Source organism: Montipora capricornis, chromosome 4, assembly GCF_036669925.1.
Source record: "Montipora capricornis isolate CH-2021 chromosome 4, ASM3666992v2, whole genome shotgun sequence".
Classification (NCBI taxonomy): Eukaryota; Metazoa; Cnidaria; class Anthozoa; order Scleractinia; family Acroporidae; genus Montipora; species Montipora capricornis.
The window spans coordinates 20743334-20755833 of record NC_090886.1 but is presented as its reverse complement, the minus strand read 5'-3'; the positions used below and the strand labels follow the sequence as shown (position 1 = coordinate 20755833).

At 39.2% G+C, this 12500-nt stretch overlaps 1 protein-coding gene across 1 annotated transcript in view; it reads left to right on the top strand.

The window, feature by feature from the left end:
• LOC138045772 (SMC5-SMC6 complex localization factor protein 1-like) overlaps positions 1–12500 on the top strand; it is a 33050-nt gene that overhangs the window by 660 nt on the left and 19890 nt on the right. The window contains exons 2-8 of the mRNA XM_068892390.1: positions 3235–3313; positions 4874–5105; positions 5616–5793; positions 9966–10217; positions 10331–10420; positions 10786–10944; positions 11483–11661. Of these exons, the coding sequence (XP_068748491.1) occupies positions 3235–3313; positions 4874–5105; positions 5616–5793; positions 9966–10217; positions 10331–10420; positions 10786–10944; positions 11483–11661 (1169 nt within the window). The remainder of the gene's footprint in view (positions 1–3234; positions 3314–4873; positions 5106–5615; positions 5794–9965; positions 10218–10330; positions 10421–10785; positions 10945–11482; positions 11662–12500) is intronic.

Genomic DNA, 12500 nt, shown 5'->3' with positions numbered 1-12500 from the left:
GTTTAAAACTTAACATTTAAATAAAATCAAAGAATGGAAAAAGCAGTAATGTATTCACTGGGAAACTAAAACCAACTGCACCCTAGTAGCCTGAGCCATTCAGAACATTTCAATGAGGGCACAGCTAAGGGTGTGTTTTTTTGGAAAAACCAAAAACGGGTTTCTGATCTCGGATCAATGGATTTTCCAGTTTCAAAAAACGCAAAATCCGAAATTATTTTCCATGACAACGCAAACAAACAAACCCAAATTTTAAAAACAAGAAAAAAATGGCAGTTAAGTTTGTTTTCGAGAAGTTCTTAAATGAAAATGCCATCAGTAAAAAAATACCTTGGCGATCGATAAAAAGAAATGACGAAAAACATGATTTTTTTCGCTGTAGGAAAGGTGCTAACAATATTGTTGCTGTCAAGAAACTTTTAGTGTAATTTCTGGTGTGAAATTTGCAGGAAACCTAACTATTTTCGACCTATTCATGTCTTCGATCGTACAGTAAAAATACTGCGAGAAAAACAATTTGGGCTGAACTGTCACGTATGGTGGTAGCTGTTGTGTACCATTTTTGCATGGGAAACCGCTTGTCAAAAATACTTTTTTCAAATCCTTTCCCAAAAAAACACTAAAGTGATGAATCTCAAAAATCTGGATTTAGATTTAATCCGAAGTATCCTCCTTGAGTGTGGATACTTTCCTACCGTGTACTTTCCCGGTACAATTTCTCATGTATTGCTACTTTCCCAAATAAATGGATCAGACAATCAAAAATACATTTCGGTAGTTTGGTCCACTTTGGCCTAGTTAGCAAACCCTTTTCCCCCCACACACACACACCACATGAAATCCTAGTTACAGGCCTGCTCAGCAAGTCACGGGATGCAAATAAATTATATAGAAGATGTCATTGTTCGTTGCTCCTAAGGGAGGAAACCCTGGGGAATGGTGCTCTTTCATTGACAGAGTTTTTGTTGAGGAACGAATGCAACGACTCTAGAAAAAGCCTTTTGTTCTTGGTTTTTACGCCTGTTTCCAAAATTCTCGCATAATTTGGGTGTATGTCGTGGCCAGTGGTTTCGGCATGCTGTTTTACCGCAGAGCCGATATTCCCATTGGTACCAGGCTTGTGCTCAGCCCCCCGAGACTTTCAACTTCTTTTACTCTCTCCAACATATGTTCAAGGGCATGTTCTGCAACTCACTTTGTTTACAATTCTTTACAAATAACTAATGAGAATAACAGCTCCGCGGTAAAACAGCATGCAGAAACACTATATATTTGCATCCCGTAACTTGCTGAGTACATTTCTCTGAAGAAGGTCGCAGAAGGCAGCTGAAAATTTAGTTTTTTAACGTTTTTTAGATCTCTTTTTAACCCCTCTTCCTTTTAAATTATGAGCACAGATCGCTCTTACAGTTTTATTTAAGTGTTGATTGCTTTAGCTTACAAAAGCTAACTGGGGACACTAAAATAAATTAGGAAAACAAAAGAAATAGGATTTTATACATGGTAAAGGTAAATTTATAATTATCTAAGATCTCAGTCGGTAGAGCAACGGTGATCTAATCCGGAGGTTGTGGGTTTGATTCCCACCCGGGTCAGAGATTTTTCTCTGTCCTTGGGTGTTACATAAGAAGTTCCTGATTCTGTGGATCAGCGAAGGTTCTTCATCCATCACATGCACACAGTAGCGATGGCCTCACTTGAGTTCTCTCTACATATACATACACACGCTACTTACGACAACACGCACTTGCACTTAGTACTTGGCTTGGGCCGAGCTGATTTGTCCCCAAACTCCCACAGCCTACTCCCGTCTGGCCTTATAGCTCAGTCGGTAGAGCAACGGTGATCTAATCCGGAGGTCGTGGGTTCGATTCCCACCCGGGTCAGAGATTTTTCTCTGTCCTTGGGTGTTGCATAAGAAGTTCCTGATGCTGTGGATCAGCGAAGGTTCTTCATCCATCACATGCACACAGTAGCGATGGCCTCACTTGAGTTCTTTCCATATTTACATACACACGCTACTTAGGACAACACGCACTTGCACAGTCCTAAGGGCCCGTTCCTGCACTCGTTTAACATTTCTGGCATTAGAGGCCTTACAGAAGTGCCATACAAGATGAAAATATTTTAAATATGGCTGTATGGATGATTTATATAAGAGCAATTTTGCATCTGTAGGGATCAGAAAGGCTTATGGTAATGAGGCCACCTGGTCACTTAGCAGAAACAGCCATAAGTGAAAAAGGGACTTTGCCGAGTGCTTGAACATGTAGATATACAGCTGTTGATGTAGATGCTATGGTTTTGTATATAAACAACATCGTCGCTCTTTGGAGGTTGGGTGCCCGAAACATCCTGGAGCTTCCACTATTGGCAGCCAGCTCCAAGATGGAGACTGCACCGATGGCTGGCAAACCTGACAACCCAGCCATGAGCCCCCACGCCCCCGAGAAGAACAGGCACCCGTCACACTGACACACAGTGGAAAGTAGAGGGTGGGGAGGGAGGGAACAAAAACCGCTGAACGCTCCACACACAATGCTCCTGCTTCCCGCCACACTGATAAATAAGCGATACAGCCCAAAGCACAAGGTATTCCACGCATGCGCAAGTATAGTAAAACCACTGACCAATAGGCTGCAGTCACTCCTAGTTGTTTACTTGGTTAAACTTCGTTTAACCTCATTAAACAAAGATTGGCCAAAAATGGGAGCTTAAGCGATGAAGACTCCAACAAAAGGGCGAGAACACCTGTACATCTAATTAGTAAAAGCACAAGCTTTGCACACTCAGTATGACTGTTTTGTTCTTTCTTTTGATACCTTTTTTGGTGTCCTCAGTTAAACAGTGACGTGAATTGAGCAAATTTAAAGTTTTGTGAAGTAGGTTTGAGCCCACCACATGGAATTTTCTTATTTTCTTTCATTTCTATTCCTATTGACGGTCACTGCATGCACATTTTTTTGATGTGGAATGACTTGGAATGTTTGCCCCATGATAATGGTCTAGTGATGCCAGACTGAAAAAAAGCCATCTCAGTCACGTGACAGGCAGCCATTTAATGCTAAATGTCCACTAAAATGGTGCTCATTTCCCAAATGATTACATTAAGACAGTTGAAGCCATTATAGCAGGCTGTTAATGTGGCTGTTGCAACGTCATGTAAAAATTTTTCCCACCAAGAAAGAATCATTACCTGATCATTTCACTAATTGTTTCCTTTTTGTTCCTCAGACCTTTGTGAGAACTTGCTCACATGTAATTTGTGGAAAGCCAAGCCGAGGTGAAAAATTCCTCTGTGGATGTGCATCAGGTGTTGTGGTATTGTCAAAGATTACCTTTTCATGTTTCTGTGTTATGCTCCATAAGCTGCATTGAATTGCGTTAGAAGCAAATGACATTTAAGCATGTACTGTAACTTGCAACTCTTTTCCTTGTAACAAAGCTGGGGATTTAAGGAAACCAATTTTATGCCCAAATATGGACAACTGCATGTGCGGGAAAATACATTGAGCTATGTCACATCCAAATAAGGAAATTTTTAACTAAAAAAACCCAGCTCTGAATCAGAGTTAAACGCTTCAAGGTCATGAGCTTCTGATTGCACATAACAAGGGGTGAGATTTGCTTAAAGCTCTTGGCCATATGGCTGTGTAAAAGTCTTCTAGGATCTTTTTTCTACCTGTTTCTTGGTACAAGAGGACAAGGGGCAAAGAAGATGAAGCAAAAAAGAAAGTTGGAGCCCTCTTTCTGTGTACCAATGCTTGACATTGACTCTTGTCCAGTGGCCGAGGAGTAGTAAGACTTCTACTGGACTCATGAAAATGTGCTCCTACTAAGCCCTAGTCTAATTAGTTTTGTGAAAAAACAAATTTACTACAACTCTACAAATTATGTAGGAATCCTTTTTGTAGAATGCTTCATCAGGAGCTTAAGTTTATATAGCTTGAGTTACATGTACAAATGTATTTAAACAAGAGGATTTGCAATACATATTGTATGGGTATCATAATATTATGATTGACTCGCAAAATAGATGCCACCTTGGAAAAGGCCTTACAGTAGGTACTTGCTTCTAAATCCCTCAAGGGCTAGTGATTTATGGAGCTCTCTGCCTAGTATCCAAAAAACTGTAGTGCCAAGCACTGGCGTATATATGAATCCATGTACATGTAGGAATTAAACAGTGTAACACTTACCGATGAGAGCATCTCACTCTCCTTTCACATGACACCATGTTTACAACCAAGGGCCCACATCTGTTGGGATTGGTTTTAGAGTTCCAGAATTTTTTATCTCATACATGGTGGTTGATTTCTCATGCCTGACTTTTAACTTCCTGCTCATAAGGCCATTGAGTTGTTGACAACAAATCATCAACTACTTGTAGTCCTCTGGAGATACAATGCATCATATTTGGGAATACTCAGAAATTTCAATAGAGTAGGTCGGTAGATGATTCATCTCAATAAATTCCAGTAAATCATTAGTTTATTTACTGGAGTTTATTGAGATGATCTCTACAAGTATTGTAACTAATAATAATAATTAATAATAATAATAATAATAATTATTATTATTATTATTATTATTATTATTATTATTATTATTAAAATACAATAGCATGGAATCTGGAGAAAATCATTGTTTGCAAATAATATGATTGAATCTGCAAACAATGATTGTCTCCTGATTGCATGCTATTGTATTTTAAACACCCATCCTAGTAAGTCTAGTTATCGAATATTTTTCGAAGAAAGTGAGGGAATAGATAATGAAGTTAGTGGTTGTAAAGAGCTGTAATGTTATCTAGCTGAAAAACTAGCTCTCTGTTAGTGGCCAAATATTATATCAATATGCACTTTACATTTAGGAAAGTGGATATTAACAAAGGAGTTTATAGAGGACAGTGTAAAGGCTGGAAAGTGGCTTGATGAAGATTGTTACGAATGGAGTAAGCAAAGTAATGTGTCAGGAGTCTCAGCTGGTCACTTTTCTGCTCCTGCTCGCTGGAGAAAAATTCTTCACACACAGAGAGGACCTTTTGAGGGATGGAAAGTCCTTGTAGTGGTTGCGGATGCCAAGAAACGAGCAGCATACAAAAGGTTATTAATTTATACTGTACCTGCAAATAGCAAGATTCGTTTTGCCCATTTTAAATATTGGTCTTCTTGGGCTGAGATTCTAAAGGAGTGTTAAAGATGCTATAAGGGCACACATACTGTTTGATTCCATCTCAATCAGGTAGGCAAGGAAAGACAATCGTTAGTATTAAATTCATTGCTAAAAATATACAAGTATGGTGACCTGTGTGCAAACCTGGCCTGACCTTGTGTAGTAATCAGCAGGCACAGAAACATCAGATGGTGAAATGTATGAGCTTTTCAGTTGAGTGAGGTAGGGTAGGGAAATATTGATAAAACAAATAAATGAATAGTTGTCCATGTGAGACATTATTTAATTTGTGGCTTGTTTGCAAGCTGAAATTACACAGTAGCCATGGAAAGAAAGACAGGAATGGCAATTTACCAGATCCAAAGACTTGTAGGAGTTAGTACACACAGCTTTTTGAGTCACAGTAAACCACCTGGTGATATTGTATTTCTTATTGTTAGGTTGCTGGAAGTAGGTTGTGCTGTTATTGTGAATGGTAAATCCCCATACCAATCCAGTCTGGCTTCAAAGTTGACCCATGTGTTTGTTGAAACAGCTCTTCACAACGAAATTAAAGCTCTTCAGTTGGCTGGTGTTCAGTGTCTTTCTCCTGATTATATTCCAGAATTTCTACTGCAGGTGAAACAATAATATTGATTGAATGCCACTTAAGTTGCCTTTTTTTAATGCAAATTCTATTTTAAAATATGATTTGCTGTTATTCCTAAATCCTGCTTTGAACCACTCTGCCCAAGCTGTATGTTTGAAATCTTTGCATTTTAAATATCTTTTGCTTATTTTAAAGACATTACAAAGTGATGAAGAATGGTTTTTTTCTATTTTAGAATATCTTCTTTTGTTCCAGAGATTTTCAATTTTTGTTCAAAAATTGATGATGTCACAATTACATGTACAGTAATATACACATGACTGCAATAAATCACAAAATTGAGAATATCTCCAAAATTATTGGATGGGCGTTGTTCAAACTCGGCAGTGGTAATGTACGTCAAGTAAGGCACAAAATTATACTTCTATGCTGTTGCCATGCCAACCATTTTGCTGCTGGGTCTATTTAACTCTGAAATGATTTTGTCGTTTATTGTCGTAATAAGATATGTTCACTCTCGGTAAAGCAAATATGGGCAGCACATGCGTTTTAAGTCTGGGTTAGGGTCGTACAATCGTGTACCTCTTGTTGAACACTATATTTTGATTGGCTGTATAGTGTTGTACTTCCTATTATTTTCAGTGCTAAATCCATTGTTATCTTTGTTCGTTCTATTGTTCTTTTGGCCAATCGCGAAGCCTGTTCAATGAGGTACAACACAACCATAAGTTTGACCATTTGCCTGTACTTACATGTATCTGTTCAAAATCTGAGATATTTGGTTCATTGGAGAGAGAGACTGGAAACGAGTCTTAATTGGAGTCACTGTACCTTATCTGATGTACATTACTGGGGCCAAGTTTGAACAACACCAATCCAATTTATTTTCCAGGATATTCTCAATTTTGGGATTTATTGCGGGCGTGTGTACAGTTTGTGACGTCATCAATTTTTGAACAAAACCTTGAATATTTCGGAAACGAGGGAAGATATTCCAAAATAGAAAACACCATTCTTCAGCATTTTTAAGGAAAGGTATTTTTTTACTTCATAGGCACTTAAGGATGTTCACGCCCATTGCTACTGCACATTTTTTTCATGCATGTCACACACACATCATGCATTGCACCACGAAGGTAAACAAACATGGCATCGAGCCAGTGTTTGGTCCTCCCTCAGGCAAAGGGTCGCATTGTGGCATCATGGGATAGCTGTGGACCCAGGTCTTCTCAGAAATGTCACGTAATTGACGTGACAATGCAAATAGACAATCGCTTTGAGAACTTCACAGCGGTTTTACTCTCTTGAATGCTCAGTGACCCCCATTTTTCTTTCCATAGATCACTTCCTTTCCTGATAAATTTTTGTCCATTTTAACAAAACAAAACAAAATCTGTACATGAGAAGTTACAAATATTTCGTCTTTTATGCTGTAATGCAACCTATGTTTTCTTTCGTAGACTAATATGTATTGATTTTCAAGATCTATTTCACCACAGAAAAAAAGATCAGCTGCAAAAGTTTATTTAGTTATGTTAGTTATGTTGAATTGAGTATGTTTACCTGATCCAAATTTCACTAGTGTGGCTTTTTTTTTTATTGCTGACAGTTGTAAGCAATGATCGTCTTAAAAGAATGCAAGCTTCTAAAAATGCACCTTATCTCGAAAACATGCACGGTGACCCCCCATTTTTTTTTTTGCCTTTTTGGCAAAAGTAGATGCTGATCATCACCTTTCTGCATGGCAAGCTTAAAAAAAATCTGTACATGGGAACATTTTGGGCAGGAACGTCCTTAACACACAAATTAGCACCCTGAGAGCTCAAATGAACGTGTTTCATCACCTTTATCTAGGCTTTTTGTCCTCAAGAATAATGATCGAATGGAACCAGGCATTTGTTTTCCAATTTTCCTGAAGTTTTTCATGCCAAGTTTGAGCATCAAAGGTTTTCTTAATTTTCAAAAGTTTTTTTGTTTCAAGAAATGAAACTTAGTAATTACTGATATTTGTACATGTAGTTTTCGGCCTCGTCAAAACATTTCAAAAGAACAACAAGAGTGTCTAAGTAGCCTATACTCGTGCGCAGGTTATTTTTACTTTTGTTGACAGTTTGAGAGAATTTGCTCTTTATCATGCGAGTTCATTGACCTATACCAAGGCTGTACTCTAATAGCACCCAGGCGAGTGAGAAAAATTACCCGGTCGCCCGGCCAGGCACTCTGGCTTATTTTGACCACGCACCGTTGGCTCAGTTGGTTGAGCACGGGCTGTCACGTGGGAGGTCGTGAGTTCAACTCCGGCTGGACCAACACTCAGGGTCTTTAAAGAACTGAGGAGAAGGTGCTGCCTTTGTAATTACATCTGCAAATGGTTAGACTCTCTAGTCTTCTCGGATAAGGATGATAAGCTGGAGGTCCCATCTCACAACCCTTCAATGTTCATAATCCTGTGGCACGTAAAAGAACCCGCACACTTGTCGCAAAGAGTAGGGCATGTAGTTCCCGGTGTTGTGGTCTGTCTTCTGTGATGTATCATGGTTGGGAGGTTAAATACAGATCTCCATTTAAACCAGCTATGCTGAACTGGAAATTCTGTATAAATAATGTATATATAAATATAAATAAATAAATAAATTGTATTTCTAGCAGATAAGGCGGCTAAAAATTGTAATATGCTGGTGGTTACAGTTTACAAAACCTCTCGGAAAAGTTTTTTCTTCGTACGAAACAATCGGTTGAAAGGCCGTTCCACATGATTTCACATGTAACATAATCCGTGACTTTGTACGTGACGGCGGGCGGCTGCACGAATTTGGATTCTTTCTCAAAAATAGCATTAAATTTGGAACGTGGAGTTTGGCATTTCTTGGTTATAGTTTTAAAAAAGAGTTGTTACTTCTGCTCTGGCAAATTTTAGGTTATGGTTGTTTTTCCCCTGTATATGAAATAACGAAATAAAAAAAGGGAAATATATCATGTTATTTGTTTTTGGTTTAGAAATAGAGGAATCCTGCATTGTCTTTGGTGTTGTTACAAATCACTTCGTGCCCTAAACAAATAATGCTGTGACTGGCGCTTCGACCGAATCCACAAAAAGCTCACTCCACTAAACATTTTACTGATAATATAAGGAAAAAATACTTTATCGTAGTTCTGTCCTGTAGCGATCATTTTCGTCCAGATCAAGATGCCTTGCTCTAAAAAAAATTTAAAGCTTTTGGGCCGCGGTGGTTTCATTGTTTCACGGCAATTTTCACAAAAGCTCCACGGGAATCAAGCGGCATTGATTGACGTTTTGAAAATTTATTTTCAACCCAACTTAAACCAGTAAAAAGGTTTACCTGTATTAGACCCAAACGTTTCTACATAAACCTGCCACAATCTTTTCTTTTTCACTTTTAAACCTGAAAAACATCGGTGGCATTGCCACTTTTCTCGTCTTTCTCAAGTATGGCATGAAAATCTTGACAGGTTGCAGGTTTTTCTTGCACTAGCAAGTTCGACGATCACCAGAGCAGTAGCAGTAATGTTTCGTTGAGAGAGAGACAGAGAGAGACTGAGATGGATGAAGATCTTGCTGCATTGTTGATCTCAATAATTAATTTGGGCGACCAACTTGGAGGGCTGGGCACAGTATGCCCATACTGACAATAACAGCAGTTCTAAGAACAGCTCAGATTGCTAAAAGTCGGATCAGTTTTTCTCAGGTATTCTCAGTTTCGCTCAAAGTAATTCTCAAAGCTGCTCCAAGGTTCTCAAAGATCACTAGATCTTTATGTCGATCCCTGCTCTCGTGCAAAGTGTTTGTTCCTAAAACAGATTAGAAAAAAAAAAGAATTTTGTCTTTTAATGTCAACAAATTACCTTTGGCTCCACAATTGAAAAAGGTTTATTCTAACAGCTCTGTACAATCACGACTACACCCACAAAGTTTGGACACTTCGATCGCCAAAACATTTTCTCCTGGGATTCTCATGAGGTGGAATTGTGGTATATTGTGATATACATGTACTACAGTTGTGGGATTTCACATAATTGTTGACCAGTAAGGGTCAGAAATTACATGTAGTCTCATTTGTAGTTCAGTAGTTTTACTGCAATTTTTGCTCAATATGTTTTTGGTAAAGATAAAAAGGAAACCACCTTTAGTTCCTGTGCTGATGAAAGGCATGGCTTTAATTTTTGTTTCATGAAACGAAAGGATCCTACCCCTCCACCTGCAGTGTTCCTCATTACATCATACAAATCACCAGTGTGTCTAGCAGCTGTTGGAAGACTCCAGAGGACTGCTGGCCGACTGAAACACACACCTGACTTGGGCAGTGATGCCATGCTGTCCAGAATTGGGAAAGAAAATCACTTGTCTACAATTGCATCAACTCCTACAAAGACAAAGGCTTCTTCGTCTGAGCACTTGTGTGCTTCGGAATCTTTGAATAAGAAGCAAAGACAGGTACTTGGATACAGCAGTGATCCTTTAAATGATAAATTACACTTTTTGGCCGCTTGAAAAATGCCACCTTTCAACAATAATAATTAAGCTTATTATAATTGCTTTTTTTTTAGGATCATATCAATGACAGGGTAGATTTCACTTGTGTGGACAAATGGAGACCAGTTTCAACTTTGAATGGGTGCAGTTCAAAAGCACACAAGGTGCGATTTGCGTGAGCCACAGCTCTTGCTACTACATAATCTCATACACTCCACTATGTATTAGTTAGCTTGATTGATTTTTGATTGCATTTTTTCCCTCAGGTTGTAAAAAATTATTTCAGACGTTTACAACAAGTATTTTATCATTCAGATTTTCTCCACTAATTTCAACAAGAAGACAAATGCTTCTTAATGCATACTCTTGTCAACATCCAGCCTCATTTATGGAGGCCTGATTATAGACTTTTTTGCTTCCTGTAGGGGTCCTGTTAAGGGTTTCAATTGTATATAAATGCCTAAAAGCCAGCTTCTATGTCTTGCACACAGGGTTTTATATTCTTGAAATACTTTTGGGTTGGTTGCAGGTGTGTGCTGCCGAGTTCCCAGGATATGTTATGAATTCAATTGATGGTTATTTAGAGGAATCTCATGAGTCTACTGTCCTGCATGTTATAAAGTCTTTTATGACCTCTGTGAGGTACCCACCAGCATCTCTGCTCTGCACAGTCATTGACCAACTGCAGGTAAGTAAAAAACTATAACTACATGTATTCCACAGATTACTTTGGCCCCTTTAATTTATCTTTTGCCACTGTTGCTTGAAGGACACCGCAAAGCAAGTGAAATGGGCAGGTCATATTTTTGTGTGGAAAAAAAGATATCAAAATATCTTTCTAGCTATTTCCTCTCAGGCCAGCTTGCCAATTTTAGCTGCACCGTGCTCTTTCCAGCAGTTTCAGTGGAGTTTACTTTCCTAGCTTTTGCAGAAAAAAAAATTAATTAAAGCAAGTTAGAGAAAGGAATGTGGAAACAGCATGGAATAAGAAAGTGCAAAGTTTGTTTCTACTGAATATTACACGGTTGTTTTGGTTTGAAGATAGTGAGGTTGGGGATTTCATACAACTTTTGATTGTTGTCATAGTTCTCCATGAACCCTGGGTATGCTTTGTTTTCTAGACCTGGAATTTTTTTAGGTCCATTCTAAATCCAAGTGCACAATTCTTTTAATGATGATGACCTTCACTTAAAAAAAATTGCTTTACCTTTTTTTTTTTACCTCAGAAATCTCCTCTTGTCCACGCTACCAAAGCATTCCTGTTACTTCAGCGACTTCTCGTTTTTCATCCACCGTCACATAACTCCTCTCTGTACCAGCCCACACTTAACCTACATACTACTGCTGAAGGAACTTCAGTAGAAGGGTCTGCTTGTGATTGGGAGTTCCTGAAGACAATCTGCAGGTAATAGTAAAAGTAAAATAAAATGCCCTTAATGTGTTTCTTGGAATTTGCATTATTTTCCTGCACAGCTACATATAGAGAACACCTCTTTAGACTTTTAGACTTAAGTGGGAGCAACATGCCATCCAAAAGAGGTTTCAAGAATAATAATTAAATCTCTCTTTTTTTCTTGGTCAGGAAACTGCTTGAATTCTGTGACAATTTGCTTGACTTGTACTTAGTTATGTAATCTTGTTTTGTGATCCTGTCAATCATTTATTGCAAGCGTCATTGCCCAACCAGTCAGACTGACTGGTTCGAGGCTTGCTGGGAAGAAATGCAGCCAGTCACGGAGGCCAAGAAGAAAGCGATGCTGGCTCACAAGGAAAACCCTTTCCCAAGCACAAGCGCCGCCCTCTGAGCAGCTAGGAGCAAGGCCAAGCAGACTGCCCAGCGCTGTGCCAACAAGTACTGGCAGAACCTATGCGCCAAAACCTAGCTAGCAGTGGACTGTGGCCATGCAAAAGGGATGTATGAGGGCATCAAAACTGCCACTGGCCCTACGAGCATCAAAACAGACTGGCGAGGTAATCACTGATCAGAGCATGCAGCTGCAGCGTTGGGTGGAGCATTATCTCGAGCTCTACTCAACCCAGAACATTGTCAGACACTGCCCTCAATGCCCTGCCTGGGTTGCCAGTCATAGAGGAGCTTGACAACACACCAACACGCCAACACTAGAAGAGCTCAGCATAGCCATGGACGGTCTCGCCTGTGGCAAGGCACCGGGGAAGGACGGTATCCCGCCGGAATTTTTGAAGCATGGGAAGCAAACCATCCTGCAACCGCTTCATGAGCTC